An 18,165-nucleotide genomic window follows, 5' to 3' on the forward strand; every position below is an offset into this window, starting at 1 on the left:
TTTTTAAAGTAATGTTTTCTTTATTTCCGTCTTCGTGCTCTAATGAACGTAAAACATTTTCTTTATTCCAACTATATGATATAATGATATAATTCGCCGCTTTTCTGTAAACATTTCATTTCATTTTATTTTATTTTATTTTATTTTATTTTATTTATTTATTTATTTTTTTACAACGATTCAAAAAAGATCTAGATGTAAACATCTCTTTCTCGACTTGTACTTTCTCCACCAAATTCTGGGAAGTTATCTGCAACTTGATTTCTACTTTATTGCACCATATTTCTTTCTTTTTGAACATTGTTTGGCTGCACTGACGATCCATCTGCCAAAGAGAAACTATTCTATATTATTAATCTGATTATACATTCAGCGAAATGACATATACACAAAGCAGATACACTAATCATCAGTAACAATAACAAATAAATAATTAATAAAGTTAATATATATAAATATATATATATATCAACTTTATAAAGACTCAGGTAATAAGTTTGTTAGGTAGATGGATGTTTATTAAATTAAAGGCGACGTCAGCGTCTGTACGTAACAACGTCACGACGCTGAGCTTCAGATCCCGGAAGTGTCCTCGCATTGTTTACATCCTGCTCTTTGTTCCGAGGAAAAGCAGAAAATGTCCAAAAAGCGAGCGGGGAGCCGCAGCCTGAAGGCCGCCATCGAGCAGCACCTGGCGGCGGCTTCCGTGGAGATTCACCGGCTGCTGCAGGAGCGGAGCCGCGCGGAGCTGCCGGAGCTGCGGGCGCTGGTGACGGAGCGCATCGCCGCGGCCGTGGATCTCATCCTCATCGCGTTTGAAGCGGGCAGAGCGGCCGAGAGGGCAGCGCAGGAGTCCGGGGGAAGAGGTCAGTGTCCGGGTCCACGGGCGGTTCTGACCCGGGGCCTCAGCAGCAGGTCTGTGGACCAGGAGACACCGAAGGGTTTAGCTTTTACCTGCGGTTAACACAGTCATTTAGAATGAGAACAAGAAGTTTTTATTGTCATAGAAACAGTTTTCAGGTCTTTGAACCTCCCTTCAAATCTAACAACACTTTTTATTCCAGCAGTTTAAACCTACAAAACATGATCGTAGTTAAAAGAATAAATACATCCCAGGTACTTTATGTTGCTTGTTGATTAACTAAATAGTTCCTTAAATAAAGGAACCCACGTGTCCAACCAGAACATCCATAGAGAAACATACAGATCCCATAGAACCACTGACTGACTTTACATTAGAAAGAGACGTGTTTAAGTGGCTTCATCCTTCAGTTCATATTCTTCTTCTCTACAGCATTTGGTACAAAAACTTATCAAGAATAACACATGATATATTATTACACAATACATGTTAATCATATATTTAGAGACTTTAAATCTTTGAATGGGGTCAAATTGACCTGAAACATAATATATATATATATATATATTTTAGGCTTTTAGCCTTTAATGGACAGTGAAGCCAGACATGAAACAGGAGGCAGAGAAGGGAATAACCAGGACGCCTGGTTCCAGTAAGACAGGGTTTAAAACCATTAAAACTACAAGTATAAGACACGGAATAAATAAAACATTAAAGAAAAAACCTGGACAGAATGACAGGAAGAGCTTTTGATCATGAAGATAAAAAACTATAGCAGCTACACACAATAAAATACAATATATACAATAAAAGCACCAGTAGCACAGGAATGAATGGAACTGGAGAAAATAGTAAACAATCAAACTACAGCATCAAACAGCGCACCTTGTATCTGTGTTAGTGCAAATGTGTGTATTGACGGTGGAATAGGGTCAGCATGAAGCATAAATATAATAATATAATGTGTGTGTGTGTGTGTGTGTGTGGGGGGGGGGGGTTGAAGTTGTGAGTGATTTGATGTATTCAGGGTAGAAGCTATTTATTGGTCATTTTCAGTCAGAGGAAGTTTATTTGGACAGAAACTTGTCACTTTATCAATAAAACTTGAAACTGAAAACAGGATGTTGTCATTTTATGTTTGTTAACATTGAACCTGAATCATCTGATCTGGAATCTGAGGGTAATGATGACGTGTTCATCAGAGACCTGTGATCTTTGCTGGTTTTTTTAGAGTGAATCCAGCCAATCAGAGACAGGAGCTCATACTGTCTGAGGCTCGTGCTGAACTGAGCGTGTGCAGATCCAGAATAAGCTTTAAGAAACGTTTCTGTTTTCTCTGCAGAGCTGTGTCTCTCCGTCGGTCTCAGGAGTCACTCGAATAAAAAAGGTCTGAAGCCGGACGACCGACTCAAGGAGACTCTGCCTGGCACCTCGTCCAAAGAGTCCACGTCCAAACCGAACTATGCATCCAGGGAGGAGGAGGAGGAGGAGGAGGAGGAGGAGGAGGAAACGGCGTCTCACTGCTGCAGACTCTGTGGGAAATGCTTTGACCGGACGGGCTTCTTGATGAAACATGTAGAGAAACACTGGAAGGAGAACGACTGTGTGTGCGGTTTGTGCGGTGAACGTCTGGAGTCCAGCGACGGCCTGAGGCTGCACCTTCAGACTCACCGCGACAGCAGCCGGACCTGCGACATCTGTGGAAAAAAGTTCCCGTCGATACGAGCTCAGGAGACGCACCGGAGGCTGCACACCGGAGAGAAACCCTTCAGCTGCCACGTGTGCGGGAAAGGCTTCAACCAGAAAGGCAACATGGTGACGCACATGAGGACCCACTCGGCCGAGAAGCCGTTCAGATGCAGCGTCTGCAGCCGAGAGTTCAGCCACGCCGGCTCCCTGGAGCGACACATGAAGGCCCACGACGGACAGACGCCTTTCCACTGCCACGTCTGCGACAAAGCATTCGCAAAAAGCGTCGAGCTGAGGCAACACATGCGCAGCCACGAGTCGGAGCAGCCGCCCGCCGTCAGGACCAGACGCAGGAAACCCAGCCTGAGTCCTTCCCACTGCTGCAAGGTCTGCGGCAGCGCCTTCCACAACAAGGGGAACTTTGTGCGCCACGCGGAGACGCATTTAAATAGTCCAGATTTCCTCTGCGGCGTCTGTGGGGAGCAGGCCGAGTCCTCGGAGAGTCTGCAGCTCCACATCCAGAGTCACAGAGAAACCAGCAGGATCTGCGACATCTGCGGCGTCAGCTTCAGGGACATGGAGATCCACATGAGGATGCACACGGGCCAGAAACCCTTCAGGTGCAAAGACTGCGGGAAAGACTTCCCCAGGAAAGGCTCCCTGGAGAGACACATGAAGCTGCACGCCGGAGAGAGACCGTACATCTGCGAGTTCTGCGGGAAGACGTTCATAGAAAACGCCATCCTGAAGAGACACATCAAGAGCCACACGGGCGGCAAACCCAGGATCTACTCCTGCGAGGTCTGTGACAAGAAGTTCACCATGAGCCAACATCTGGATGTGCACAAGCGGATCCACACGGGGGGAAGCCCTACACCTGCCGGGTCTGCGGGAAGAACTTCAGGCAGATCGGAAACCTGGACTCTCACATGAGGATCCACACGGGAGAGAAGCCGTTCATCTGCAGCCTCTGTGGGAAGAGGTTCCGCCAGAAGATCTCGCTGGAGACGCATGAGAGGTTCCACAAGAAGGACAAATCGTTCAGCTGCCAGCTCTGCAGCAAAGGCTTCGTCCAGAAGATCGACCTGAAGAGACACATGCTGACGCACACTGGGGAGAAACCGTACAGCTGCCGCGTGTGCGGCAAGAAGTACCAGGAGAAACGGTCGGTGGACTCACACATGAAGGTTCACGCTGGAGAACAAGGGGCCAAAGACTCGGCCGCTGTGACTCCCAACCAGAAACGACAGGAAGGAGTTCACGCCGACTTCATCCAGCTGTGACCTGCAGCCCAGAGCCACAGCGCCCCCTGCTGCTCAGCCCCCACAGCGCCCCCTGCTGCTCAATCCAGAGCCACGGCGCCCCCTGCTGCTCACCACAGGGTCTAGTGACACCTCCTGTCCGTCCACCACAGCGCTTCACTCTTCATGTCATCACCATTCATTCATTCATCCATTCACTCATTCATTCATACATCACTCATTCATTCATTCATCTCACTCCCATCATTCATTCTCATTCATTCATTCATTCACTCATTCATCCATTCACTCATTCATTCATTCATTCACTCATTCATCCATTCACTCATTCATTCATTCACTCATTCACTCATTCATTCATTCATTCATTCATTCATTCATTCATTCATTCATTCATTCGTTCACTCATTCATTCATTCACTCATTCATTCATTCATTCGTTCACTCATTCATTCATCCATCCATTCACTCATTCATTCATTCATCCATTCATTCATCCATTCACTCATTCATTCATTCACTCATTCATTCACTCATTCACTCATTAACTCCATGAAACGCTGAGAGATCAGAGGCTGCAGGACGCTGTGGATTTCTACTCGAGAAAACAAATTGTTTCTCACTAAAAGTTGATTCTGCTGAACTTTAATATTATCACAGGAAAAGACATTTAAATGTTTGAATTAGTTTGATGCTTTTAATCATTTCAGACTTTTAACAAACGATCGATTGATCCAGAAAATACTGACGAAAACGTTGATAAATCAACATGTTCACAGCCTGCAACTAAAACTATTTTCATTCATAACAAATGTTTCCTGAATTAATTAAAGTTCTGCAGAATGAAGGGGCGTGGCCTCTCTGAGCCCCGCCTCCCTGAGCCCCGCCTCCCTGGGAGCAACATGCTGAGGAGGATTCATCATCTTTAGAGACGATCGCCTTGTTTTTACTGACGGGAAGATTTATCTGATCAACTAGAGGCTGAAGAAAAGATCTGACATGTTTTATTTCTATATTTTTAAATCATTACGTGTTGGAACAGATTAAAGATGCTGATCACAGAAAATCACTTGTGTCCTGTTTCAAATGACAATAAATGTAAAAAACTTTTTCTGTTTTTAACCTTTTGTGATCTCTTCTGGGTCACAGCAACAAACAAACAAACAAAAAAAAACAGCTTTAAGCTAGCTCCCGGTCAGCGAGTAAACGCTGATTTTTAACATGAACGTTTATTCAAACAACAACTTTTATTTTAAAGAAAGTTTCCAAAAGATTTTAGTCATAAAACTTGGAGCAACAGAAAACACACGTTAACAAATACCAGATATAAACCAGTATTTAAATGATTCACTGTTCAGACTAGTTCAGTCACTCAGGAAACATCTGAATAAATAAAACATGTTGATGTAGTTGATCATTCATTTATTTATTTCTTTGAGCAAATTAATGAACAACTGGTACAAATACATGAACTCGTGTAAATATCACAGATTTAGTTAGAAGCTTCTTTTCTTCCTCTTCCACGGTCTCACCTGGTCCCTCCTGGTCCCCTCCTGGTCCCCCTGATCTCACCTGGTCCCTCCTGGTCCCTCCTGGTCCCCCTGGTCCCCCTGATCTCACCTGGTCCCTCCTGGTCCCCCTGATCTCACCTGGTCCCCCCTAATTTCACCTGGTCCCTCCTGGTCCCTCCTGGTCCCCCTGATCTCACCTGGTCCCTCCTGGTCCCTCCTGGTCCCCCCTCCTGGTCCTCCTGGTCCTCCTGGTCCCTCCTGGTCCCCCCTGGTCCCCCTGATCTCACCTGGTCCCTCCTGGTCCCTCCTGGTCCCCCTGGTCCCCCTGATCTCACCTGGTCCCTCCTGGTCCCCCTGATCTCACCTGGTCCCTCCTGGTCCCTCCTGGTCCCCCCTCCTGGTCCAGGTGTCCTGTCCCTTCCAGTCCTCTCCTCGGCTCCTCCAGTCCAGCGGGGGGCGCTGTTGGCGCCTCCGGGAGCGTGTTTCTCTTTGTTCTGCGCGCTGCTCCGCACCGGCTGCGTGCGGAGAAGCCGCAGAATGTGCGCCGTGCAGCTGCTGCGGGCGTCGGTCCACCAGCGGATGAGCGCCGCCGCTGAAGACTTTCTGCTGCGGCTGGAGGAAGGAGAAGAAGCGGCGGAGCTCGCGGCGCTGAGGGCGCTGCTCACCGAGCGGCTGGCGGCGGCTGCGGAGGAGATCGTCGGTCTGTTCGAGGAGACCGTGGCGGAGTACGAAGACCGAGTGGAGCGATCCGAGCGGGAGATCTGCCGCCAGAGGAGGCTGCTCGATGCCGTGCTGAAGCCCCAAGTCCGGCTGCACAGAGCCGCTCAGGCCCCGCTCAGCTCGCCGGGAGGACCCGGAGACAGCAGCGAGCGCACCTCCGCTGGCCTTCACAATAAAAGCCTCTCCAGCCGAGATGGACAAGACGCTCAAGGTGATGATGATGATGGCGAGATGAGATGAAGTCACACAAGATAAAGGTTTATTTGTCGCATGGTCAGTGAAATGTATTTTAGTTCCTGCAGCCAGTGATAAAAAAATATATAATAATCTCACACAAGGTAAACGTTAGATTAGACGTGATCAGATTAGATCAGATTCAACTTTCTTTTCATTCCACATGTTCAGGTCCAGATCAACTAAATCCAGTTCACCATCAACCAGAGGTTCAGTCAGAACTTAGAGCTGGAGAACAGACAGAGGGACATAAGAGGGACATAAGAGGGACGGGACAGGCTGGTTTATAGCACATGGACAATATTTAGTAAACGTTAGTGGACTAGAAACAGGAAGTAGAACATCATTTACTCTGGAGGACGGGGACAGATGATAAATCAGATTTATTCAGCGTCTTGTTGTCTTCCTGCTGATTGGTCGACTGATTTTCTGTCTCCTCAGAGTCTCTGAACATCTCAAACCTTCATCCTCCGATCGACCTGAACCCGTCTGACCACGACCACGTTGACAGCGACGCGTCCTCCCCGCCGGACATCCCGCCCATCTCGGCGAGCAGCGACCAGGACAGCGACTGGGCGGAGCGCCGGCGGCCGGTCGGACCCGTGAGAAAGACGCGGCGCGGTCAGACTCCGCTCGCCGTCAGGAGGAAGCGGAAACGGTCGAGTCCGGCTCAAAGCTTCAGCTGCTTCGTCTGCGGACGAGTCCTTCAGGGAAAAGGATTCCTCCTCAAACACGTGCTGCACGTCTGCGCCTCCGACCCCGACTGTCGCTGCGGTTTCTGCGGCGAACGCTTGGACACGTCAGACGGACTAAAGCTTCACCTCCAGACTCACCAGCAGAGCAGCAAGACCTGCTCCTTCTGCGGGAAAACCTTTCACTCCATCCTGGCGCGGGACCTTCACGTCCGGCTGCACACCGGAGAGAAACCACACAGCTGCCACGTCTGCGGCAAGAAGTTCAGCCAGAAAGGAAACCTGACGTCTCACCTGCAGGTGCATGCGGCAGAGAAACCGTACCAGTGCAGCGAGTGCAGCCGCGCCTTCTGCCACCTGACGTCGCTGCAGCGCCACATGGACGAGCACCGCGGCGGAGGGATTCACACCTGCAGCGTCTGCAGCCAGGAGTTCAGGAAGCGCCGCAGCCTCCTGCGTCACATGACCACGCACGAGAACGGCGCCGCCCACAAACACAAGAGGTTCCGCAGCTCGGCGCCGTCCTTCTGCTGCAAAGTGTGCGGCGACGCCTTCGACAGGAAGGCGTTCCTGATGAAGCACGTGGAGACTCACCTGCAGGGGCCGGACCGCTGCTGTGGACTGTGCGGACACCAGTACGAGTCCGCCGACAGCCTGGCCTCACACCTGCGCTCGCACCGCGAGGCCAGCAGCACCTGCCACGTCTGTGGGAAGTGCTTCCCGGGACAGTCGGCGCTGCAGATGCACCTGAGGATCCACACCGGGGAGAAACCCTACACCTGCACCTTCTGCGGCAAAGCCTTCAACCAGAGCGGAAACCTGAAGACGCACCTGAAGATCCACACGGGCGAGCGGGCGTTTTCCTGCAGCCTCTGTGGCAAAGGTTTCACCCAGAAACAGACTCTGGACATTCACGTGCGCTTCCACAACAAGGAGCGTCGCTTCCTGTGTCAGGTCTGCGGCAAAGGCTTCATGCAGGACGTGGACCTGAAGAGACACATGCTCATTCACACCGGGGAGAAACCGTACAGCTGCCCCGTCTGCGGGAAGAGCTTTCAGGCCAAACGCTCCCTCAACGGACACCTGAAGGTCCACTTAGGCGGCAGCCAGGACCCCGGCCCGGACAAACACCGAGCAGAACCACAGGGGACAGACGACTTCTACTCAGGATTTATCCAGCTGTAGACCAGGACCAGGACCAGAACCAGAACCAGGACCAGGACTGAAACCAGACACCAGAATCAAGACCAGGGACAGAACCTGGACCAGATACAGAGCTAGGACCAGAACCAGGACCAGGAACAGATACATAGCTAGGGTAAGAGCCAGGACTGGGAGGAACCAGAACCAGGACCAGGACCAGGACCAGGACCAGAACCAGGACCAGGAACAGATACATAGCTAGGGTAAGAGCCAGGACTGGGAGGAACCAGAACCAGGACCAGGACCAGGACCAGATACAGAGCTAGGGTAAGAGCCAGGACTGGGAGGAACCAGAACCAGGACCAGGACCAGGACCAGAACCAGGACCAGGACCAGACTGCCGGTAGAGACTCTGTTGACTGCAGAACAAAACTACTCAGTCGTTTCTAAATGCTCCAGAACCGGTTCTCTGCTCTGATTGGACGACAGTTATTGATCGTCTCAGGTTGTTTGTGATCAATAAACGTGTTCGTTGTGACCGAGTTTGTTTCCTTTAAAGCATCTGATCGTTGATCAGCTGTGAAGAATAAAATCAAAGATTAAACAAACTAGTTTTCAGTCCGTCAACCTGATCAGTTCATTTCTAAACACGTAGAATCTGCTCGTCACAGCTGACGTAGCTGATGACGTCACACGAGAGATGAAAGCGGGTGGTGAGACTCAGCTGATCAGTCAGTGCGTTTACATGCACGTGATAAAAACTAGTTATTACCTTAATCGGACTCTAACAGGAGAATTTAAGTTCATGTGAACACGTTACTCCGATTAAAATCAGAGTTCTCATTATCTGATAGAGACGCACAGATAATGTGACTGAATCTGAGTTTTCATCGCATGATGCGTGTGCGCATGCTCCACCACCGCTGCGCTGGCGCGTGACCCCGGAACAAACACGTCCAAGAAGCCGATCACAGAAGAAGAAGAAGAGAAACGGAGGCGTCTGAGGGACAGCGCGGATCTTACCTGCACCAGAATCAACGCGAACATTACGTACAAGATTAAAAATGTTCTATTATCCGTCTGGTTGTTGTTTAAATGTCTGACACATGAACGACTCTAGTTTATTATATCACGTAATAGATCAACCAGAAATCGGGCCGTATTAACGTGGTATTAACCCGCTGAAAAGACACGTGTCGCCCCCTAGTGTGGAGGAGGAGAACAGTTATTAGATTTTCTCCGCTGCATGTAAACTGGGACATGGACTGTAGTCAGAAAGTAGAGTTTAGAGCAAAGCTCCATTAAACTCTGCATGTAAACACTCTGAGTGTGAAGGAGTCCTGGATCAACCAGTCAGGGGGAGTCTCCTGCCTCAGGTTTGTAGCGCCCCCTGTAGGTGGATCTGATGAGCTTCTCCTCCACAGATGATTGACAGCTTCACACCAGCAGGTTCTATATATGTATATATATATATATATATGTATAAACTTGTAGTTCAAGTATTAAAGATGATTTTGCTTTACCTTCATACACCCACCAGCGTCTCCACCTCCTCAGACTCAGAGACCTTCACCTCCCACAAGGAAAATCACTTTATCTTTAAACAAAATACAACGAAACTGAGGTCGTAGTTCTTCATACTCAGTGGGATTTAAAAGTGCAATAAAAAAATAAGAAAATTTAAAACCAACAATATCTAACAGACGAGATAAACAACACACACAATATTACTGACAGAATAAAGACACGGGAACATTTCACAAGGTGGATGTGGACGCTGAAGTGTTTGCTGAGAGTTTGATGCTCTGGGCTGAAGCCGGAGATTGTCTGAGGAGGCTGCGGGGTTTCTGGAGGCAGCTGGAGCTGCAGCATCGACAGCCGCTCCACCGGGATCCACCGGGACCCCTCCGGTCCACCGGGATCACGGACCCCTCCGTCCCGGATGCGACTCTCGGTGCCTGACCCGAACTGTCGTCCTGTTCCTCGTGGCCGGAGGACGCAGCTGTGAGCCGGGATGTCTGTGGCGGAAGCCCCGCCGGTCTGCAGGCTCCGGGTCCTGGCGGACTCCGTGTCGGAGCTGCTGACCCGGGTCGGGGAGGAGATCTTGGCTGAGCTGGAGAAGCGGAGCGGAGGGTCCGGGTCCGGGTCCGGGTCCGGGTCCGGGTCGCTGCAGCTGCTGCGGCCGCTGCTCACCGAGCTTCTGACGGAGGCGTCGCGGCGGGTCGTCGGTCTCCTGCAGCGGGAGGTGGAGGAGAACCGGCGCCTCCTGGAGGCGGTGCAGAGTCCGGAGGTCCGACTGAACCGGACAGGTGAGAACCGGAGGTCAGTCAGTCAGAGGACCGGGACTCACTGACCCGAGTCCCGTTCAAACCATTAGGTTCAACAGTAAAGTCAGTCTCATCTGAATGACGTTGGCTTCATGAACTGTATTTATTCTATTTCACCATCATTTATTCAGCTGAGTTTGACCTGACACGCAGAGAGAAACACATAAGCAGCTGCACAATTCATTACGAGATTAAATTCATAAAATACAATGAATGTGTAATTCTAAATAAATAAGTTTTAAGTTTAGATTTGAAGAGGTCAGTGAAGTTACTCCAGAGCCTGAACAGGAGAACACGACGTAAAAACATCCAGGGATTAAGAACAGGAACAGAAGTGATGGATGGATGAATAAAGAACACACACAGAGAGAGAAATGAATGAAATGAAACGAAATAAGAAACGACCATAAGACGTGTAAGTGAGTTACAGGAACTTAGGCTGAGGTCGGTGTGTTGGAGCCGTAGGGTTGGAAACAGGGACAGGACGCAGACCAGGTTTTACCAGGTCTGGTTTCATAAATGAACTGGTACCAATGAATCAGAGAGAGGAATGAAAGGAAAGGACCCCATTCACTGTTTAACATCTTTTCCTTATTTAATGTGGACACAGACACTGACCCCAACATAATATATATTATTCTTGGTAATAGATGTAATAATTGTTAGAGAGTTATAGATAGATATATAAATTTTCTGGGGTCAAGCTGAGTCCAAAGATAAAAAGCGTAAATGTGGTAATAGGAGGATTAATCACGACCAAAGAGAAACCAAACCACTGGCTGTTCATTCCCAGCAGGAGAGTCTAGTTATTCTCACTATAACCTCCTGAGCTGCTCTCACTGCAGAGCTAAAACAAAAAAACATGCTAATCACATGCTAATCACGAAAAAACATAATAACATAAAAAAAACACTAAGAAATTAAACTAAGATAATAATCCACAATAATTACTGGGCTGTCAGCGCCTTTGTCTGCAGAGTTTAATGACATTAAACAAACTGTGACTAATGAAACAATCGTGTGAGAGCTGCTCTGACTCCGTTACACTACTGTTCCTAATGAAGTGGCCGATCTCTTCCTGCTTGGATTCAGATTCATGACTGAAAACGTCTCGATCAGGAAACAGAGAAACCTGATGAACTGATCCATGTTTTTACTTTAAACTTTTCTCTCCTTCCAGACTCATTCTCTCTCAGGTCGGCGGCCACTGAACAGCCCCTCCCCTTTCCGTCAGACTCCACCCCCCTGCCATCGGCCCCACCAAGCCCCGCCTCCTCAGATGTCTCTGCAGCCGAGACAGACACCGACTGGAGAGAAAGTGACCAGGAGAAGGACATGGCGGCCGGAGGACGGCGGCGCGCTGGACAGCGCTGTGGTGTCTGCGGGAAAACTTTCCGTCACCGCGCAGATCTGGTGAAACACGTGGAGAAGCACTCGGGCGACTCCGAGCGTCTCTGTGGAGTGTGTGGACAGAGATTCGAGTCCTCAGATAGTTTGTTGGACCACCTTAGATCTCACAGAGAAACCGTGGGTGGAACCTGTGACGTCTGCGGGAAGACGTTTCAGAACATGGAGACACACATGAGGAGACACACCGGAGTCAAACCGTTCAACTGCAACACCTGCAACAAGAGCTTCCCCCGAGCCGGAGCTCTGAGGAGGCACAAGAAGATCCACAGCAGGAGCCCCGACACCTGCCCCGTCTGTGGACTCAGCTTCCCCCACACCCAGCGTCTCCACGAGCACCTGAGGACACACGAGGACGGCGCCGGATCAGAGGACAAGCCGATGGACGTGATGAAGCCAAAGACAGATACTGAACCGGCGTCTTGCTGCAGAGTCTGTGGCGACTCCTTCCACAGCCGTGGCTTCTTGAGGAAACACGCTGAAACTCATTGCAGAGACTCTCCGAGCATCTGCGGCGTCTGTGGACAGCAGCTGGACTCACCTGTCGACCTAGTGACTCACCTGCAGTCCCACAGAGAGACCGGCGGGACGTGTGACATCTGCGGGAAGATGTTCCAGAACATGGAGACTCACATGAGGAGCCACACCGGAGTGAAACCGTACCACTGCAGCGTCTGTGGCAAACGCTTCCCCCGAGCCGGAGCGCTGCGGCGTCACAAGAAGATCCACAGCGGCGAACGGCCGCACGTCTGCCAGCGCTGTGGGAAGGCCTTCATCGAGAGCAGCGCCCTGAAGACACACAGCAAGAGTCACTGCTGGGACGTCCAGGAGGACACGGAGCCTCCAGAGGACTCTCAGAGCCTGGGAGCCGAGGTATCGCTGCCCTCGACCCTCTGCTGTAAAGTCTGCGGCGAGTCTCTCCAGAACAAAGACAGTCTGATGAAACACGCCAAGAATCACTCCACAGAGTCCGTCTGCGGCGTCTGTGGTCAAGCGCTGAGTTCAGAGACACTCGCCAACCACCTATTGACCCACAGAGATGCCGGGAAAATCTGTCACGTCTGCGGTAAATCCTACCAAAACATCGAGACCCACATGCGAAGCCACACTGGGGTGAAACCGTACCCCTGCAGTGTCTGCGGTAAGTCCTTCCCACGGCCCGGCGCCCTGCGGCGCCACAAGAGGATCCACAGCGGAGAGAGACCCTACATCTGCGAGTTCTGCGGGAAGACGTTCCTGGATAATGGCGCTCTGATGACGCACATCAAGAACCACTCCGGGGACAAACCAGCCAGCAGGGTCTCCTGCGAGACCTGCGGGAAGAGCCTGGCCTCAGTTCACGTCCTGCTGGTCCACAAGAGGATCCACACCGGCGAGAAACCGTTCCTGTGCCGCATCTGTGGGAAAACCTTCAGGCAGGTGGGAGGACTGAGAGCGCACATGCTGACTCACACCGGGGAGAAACCGCACAGCTGCAGCCTCTGCAGCAAGAGCTTCAGCACCAAAGGCTACCTGGACACCCACGTCCGCTTCCACAGGAAGGAGCGGCCGTTCAGCTGCAGCTCCTGCTGCAAAGCCTTCGTCACCAAGAACGACCTCAAGAAACACCTCCTGACGCACAGCGGCGAGAAACCGTTCAGCTGCCTGGTGTGTGGGAAGAGCTACCAGGAGAAACGCTCCAGAGACGTCCACATGAAGGTCCACCGGGACGGCGAGGAGCCAATCAGGAGGCAGGACGGCCGGCAGCCAGACTTCATGCAGCTCTGACAGCGACGTCGTCAGAGACACCACAGGTTTCCACGGAGACCAGACACTAAATTAAAACACTGTTAGGTCATTTAAAGTCCTGGAGAACGAAATGATTTAATATGGTCCCTGAATGAGTCCAGTTCTTCTGGAACGTTCCTGGAAGGAGCTCCAGGTTTTCTGTGACGCTTCCTTTAAATCAGGTCTAAATCAGGTCCAGACTTTATTTAAAAGACTGAAATAAACTGGTGGATGTAAAAGACAACATCGTTCTTATCGGCTTATGTTTGTTATTAATAAGATCCAAACGGTTCATTAATCACTGGGGGAGAACCAGGGGGGACCAGGATCAGTAGAGGACCAGGACCAGGGGGGACCAGGATCAGTAGAGGACCAGGATCAGTAGAGGACCAGGACCAGGGGGGACCAGGATCAGTAGAGGACCAGGACCAGGGGGGACCAGGATCAGTAGAGGACCAGGATCAGTAGAGGACCAGGATCAGTAGAGGACCAGGACCAGGGGGGACCAGGATCAGTAGAGGACCAGGATCAGTAGAGGACCAGGACCAGGGGGGACCAGGATCAGTAGAGGACCAGGATCAGTAGAGGACCAGGACCAGGGGGGACCAGGATCAGTAGAGGACCAGGATCAGTAGAGGACCAGGACCAGGGGGGACCAGGATCAGTAGAGGACCAGGATCAGTAGAGGACCAGGACCAGGGGGGACCAGGATCAGTAGAGGACCAGGACCAGGGGGGACCAGGATCAGCCGAGGACCAGGATCAGTAGAGGACCAGGACCAGGGGGGACCAGGACCAGGGGGGACCAGGATCAGTAGAGGACCAGGACCAGGGGGGACCAGGATCAGTAGAGGACCAGGATCAGCGGAGGACCAGGAGGAGCTGGGGTCACAGAGGACGTTTCCAGCAGATGTCACTATTGTTGTAAATTTATTTAGAGGTAAAGGAGACAGAGACCAGTGTCCACGACTCATTAGAGTTTATCAGGTTTTCAGTTTTATTGTTTACTTTGAAATCAGCTGTTTGTTGTTGACATCTCATCTGATTGGATGATGTCATTTAATTCAACAGGTTTAAACCTAGAATAGCATTGATAGCTTAGCATTTATAATTTAGAGTCTATACCTTAGCATTCATAGCTTAGCATTCAGAGCATAGAGTTTATAGCTTAGCATTCATAGCTTAGCATTCATAGCTTAGCATTTCTACCTTGAACATCACTGATCATCAGCAGCACTTTAAGCTCCTCCCCCTGATCAATGGAGCCAATCGATTCAAAGTTTGCAGGACAAACCAGTGTTTTCATTAACACACACACACACACACACACACACACAGAGAGAGAGGGGGAGAGTGTGTGTGTGTGTGTGTGTGTGTGTGTCATTTCCAGGAAGAGGTGGTGGGGGGGTTGTTACTGAGTGACTTCCTCGTCCACCGGGTGTATCCTGTTAAAACACACACACACACAACAGGTCATGAGCCTGTGTGTGTGTGTGTGTGTGTGTGTGTGTGTGTGTGTGTCCTTCATTAAGCAGCTTGTTAATGAGCAGCTCTTAACGAGGTGAGAGGTCACGAGTCAATGATCACAAATGAAAACACATCCAGAGGAACGTGGGTTCTATCAGACAAAGATCAATAGATCCACGTTCATCATTAAATCAATTAAAGCACAGATTTATGAGTCGTCTGTCTGAGCATCTCTCGTCCTGTGCAGAAAGTGCATGAAGGAGGTTCTAGGTTCTGTGTTCTAGGTTCTGTTTACATCCAGTAAAACCAGAACCAGACAGAACAAAAATAATTCAAGTTGTTTGCTTCTATGAAAATGTCGACCAATCAGCTTCCAGCAGTGGGCAGGGGGCGGGGCTGAGGGAAGGTGAGGGGGCACAGAAATAGGGACGGCGCATGCACGCGCGTGCACGCGCCCCTGCATCACGGTAATTGAATTTTCCCAGTGCAGCTGAAGGGGACAGAGTTGCGCACACTCCGCTCCAACCAGGGAGCGCGTCGGTGCGAGTTTTTTAACGGAAACGCGCTGAAAGAACCGGAGCTCGAGCCCCCGTTCTTCTTCTTTTTCTTCTTCTTCGTTGTGTTCTCTTCCGCGTTGCTGTGGAAACGTCGGTTCGTCTTCTGGTACTGGAGCATGGAGCCTCAGGAAGCGACGGACTGAAGAACCGAGCAGGTGAAGAACCGGAGCCCCGGTACCGGTACCGGAGCAGAACGGAGGTGAGTGATCAGCTGATCGATCGGTAATGACAGAGCGAGCAGAGAAGAGACTTTGATTGAGTTTAATAAGAATCAGAAAAGAAATAAATTCATTAATGAACATGAAAAACCTTCAACCTGATAATAACTGATCTCACGAGTCTGGTCCTGATTTTACACAAAACTGTTGTTGACTCCAGCACCAACAATTATGTAATACACACTGACTGATACACACTGACTGATACACACCGACTGATACACACTAACAGATACACACTGACTGATACACACTGACTGATACACACCGACCGATACACACTGACTGATACACACTGACTGATACACACTGACTGATACACACCGACCGATACACACCAACCGATACACACTAACAGATACACACTAACTAATGCACACACACTGTTTTAATTCTACCTATTTACTTAATGTTAAACAGAATGACGATGTGTTCAAAGATACTCCGACATCTGAAATATCATTATCATCATAATCTGAAGGCGAATGGTCAAAGTAAAACTGAAATAACCATCAAAGGACCATCAAGAATCAGAGCTGATGTTGTGCAGGTTTTCTCTGAAGTGTCTTTGAACGCATCACGTGGACCTGTTTCAGAGGACTGCTGGTTTTCCCAGAGGAGCTTGAACGCGTCCTGTTCTCATTGGTCTGACCCTCTCATACCTGTAGCCCCCAGACACACATGGGGTCCACATGGAGTTAATGGATCCCATCTACAAAGAATGGCCGAGAGCCCAGAATTCCCAGCAGCTCCTGAAGGGGTTCCAGATTATTCTATTTAAAGACTTTTATTGTGAAAGGCTGATTAACCCAGTGGTCCCAGAGTCTGACTCTGTTTCACCTCGGTCCTGTTTCATTCTGTCAAACTGTGTGAACACGTTGGAGCTAAAACCAGACCAGAACCATCAGAACCAGGAGGAACAAGTTAGAAAACCACAAACATGTTGAACCAAACATTTCTAGAACTTAGAATGTAAATCTAACCTGGACATTTCTAAAGCTGATCAACACATTTACTTATTTACAACTATTTCCATTAAAACTATTTAGGACCATGTCCACAACTATCAGGTGTCCAACCAGTAATAATGTCTAAATGTCTCCAAACTGTCTCCTGTCTCCATAGACTGAATATATGGTGCGTTCATATGTTGAAATGCTGTTACAGTGTAATTTAAGTTTTCATGTGTTATAAGGGAACAAGCACATGTCGCGCTAACAACAGCTAAAAACAACAGCCTGGAAAAAACAAAACAGAGACAAACACCATCATGGCAAACTGGGATTAGTACTGGATTTTTTCAACAATTTAATTAAACTATTTTTTTAATATCTTTATATATATATATATATATATATATATATATATAAATTTCTGCCTCGTGTGGTCTTGTAGATTTCACCAAAAAGCTCATGAGTTGGTTCAAGTTCTCTGTTCATTTACAGTTTGTGTAACTTAAACAGTCTAAATTTAGTTCATTGTTATAGTAAAAATATTAGTCAATATCAAGATTGAAAAAAAAAAAAATGTAAATTTTGACCACACCAAGTTATATTGGGACGAAGCCGAGAGCTTCCCTGGAGGCGTCCATGTTGTTTTGTGTAACTGGAACACCGATAACTCAGGTGTGACGTCATTCAGCTCCACAGTAAATGGAACATATCAATACTCTCACTGTTGCTCAGCAACCATTGACACATCATGTCCTGATTGGTTGATGGATGCATGTTTCCACCAATAGGAAAGGTTGTCATGTTGTGTTTCTTTCCATCATGTGTAGCTGGTTAACTCTCTCCTCCTGTTAGCTCTCTCCTCCTGCTAGCTCTCTCCTCCTGCTAGCTCTCTCCTCCTGCTAGCTCTCTCCTCCTGCTAGCTCTCTCCTCCTGCTAGCTCTCTCCTCTGGCTAGCTCTCTCCTCCTGCTAGCTCTCTCCTCCTGCTAGCTCTCTCCTCCTGCTAGCTCTCTCCTCCTGCTAGCTCTCTGCTCCTGCTAGCTCTCTCCTCTTGCTAGCTCTCTCCTCCTGCTAGCTCTCTCCTCTTGTTAGCGTTTTCCTCCGTGAACCAAACATGACGACCTCCTTATGGAAAAAGACTCAGTTATTTAGAACCAGTCTAGTTTTACTTGGTTTAGAAACACTAGCTATAACCTGATCTACAGTCTGAAGTCAGTGAGAAGAGTCCTGATGTTACGTGGTCTTGAACCAGTCATGTGACTCCAGAGGGTTAATCGATGCTGTGCTGTGTTTTCCCTGCAGCTCGTCTGACAGGCTCATCGTTGTCATCATGCTTTCCTGGCCCCGCCCCTGGCTCCT

The 18,165-nt window shown here is 49.3% G+C and overlaps 3 protein-coding genes and 1 pseudogene across 4 annotated transcripts in view; all 4 read left to right on the forward strand.

The window, feature by feature from the left end:
- The first annotated feature begins 91 nt into the window (after positions 1 to 91).
- Positions 92 to 3,920, forward strand: LOC125019442 (annotated as a pseudogene).
- Positions 3,921 to 5,698: 1,778 nt separating this feature from the next.
- Positions 5,699 to 8,721, forward strand: LOC125019444 (zinc finger protein 135-like). The gene is made up of 3 exons (XM_047604217.1): positions 5,699 to 6,255; positions 6,720 to 8,187; positions 8,419 to 8,721. The coding sequence occupies exons 1-2, from the start codon at positions 5,862 to 5,864 to the stop codon at positions 8,153 to 8,155; spliced, it is 1,830 nt and encodes a 609-aa protein (XP_047460173.1). The 5' UTR covers positions 5,699 to 5,861; the 3' UTR covers positions 8,156 to 8,187; positions 8,419 to 8,721.
- Positions 8,722 to 10,105: 1,384 nt separating this feature from the next.
- LOC125019441 (oocyte zinc finger protein XlCOF6-like) lies at positions 10,106 to 13,978 on the forward strand. Of its 2 annotated transcripts, none has more exons than XM_047604215.1 (2): positions 10,106 to 10,422; positions 11,621 to 13,978. In XM_047604215.1, exons 1-2 carry the CDS (start codon positions 10,128 to 10,130, stop codon positions 13,612 to 13,614), a joined length of 2,289 nt encoding a protein of 762 aa, XP_047460171.1. In that variant the 5' UTR covers positions 10,106 to 10,127; the 3' UTR covers positions 13,615 to 13,978. The 2 variants fall into 2 exon arrangements, with proteins under 2 accessions (XP_047460171.1, XP_047460172.1); XM_047604216.1 differs by having other exon boundaries at positions 10,325 to 10,435; positions 11,621 to 13,977.
- Positions 13,979 to 15,528: 1,550 nt separating this feature from the next.
- Positions 15,529 to 18,165, forward strand: part of LOC125019399 (atrial natriuretic peptide receptor 1-like) — a 16,924-nt gene continuing 14,287 nt past the window's right edge. Inside the window, exons 1-2 of the mRNA XM_047604156.1 lie at positions 15,529 to 15,836; positions 18,109 to 18,165. The exon at positions 18,109 to 18,165 is cut by the window's right edge and continues 680 nt beyond it. Coding sequence (XP_047460112.1) covers positions 18,137 to 18,165 — 29 coding nt within the window. The 5' untranslated portion in view covers positions 15,529 to 15,836; positions 18,109 to 18,136. The remainder of the gene's footprint in view (positions 15,837 to 18,108) is intronic.

The sequence above is a fragment of the Mugil cephalus genome, chromosome 14 (assembly GCF_022458985.1).
Source record: "Mugil cephalus isolate CIBA_MC_2020 chromosome 14, CIBA_Mcephalus_1.1, whole genome shotgun sequence".
NCBI classification, from domain to species: domain Eukaryota; kingdom Metazoa; phylum Chordata; class Actinopteri; order Mugiliformes; family Mugilidae; genus Mugil; species Mugil cephalus.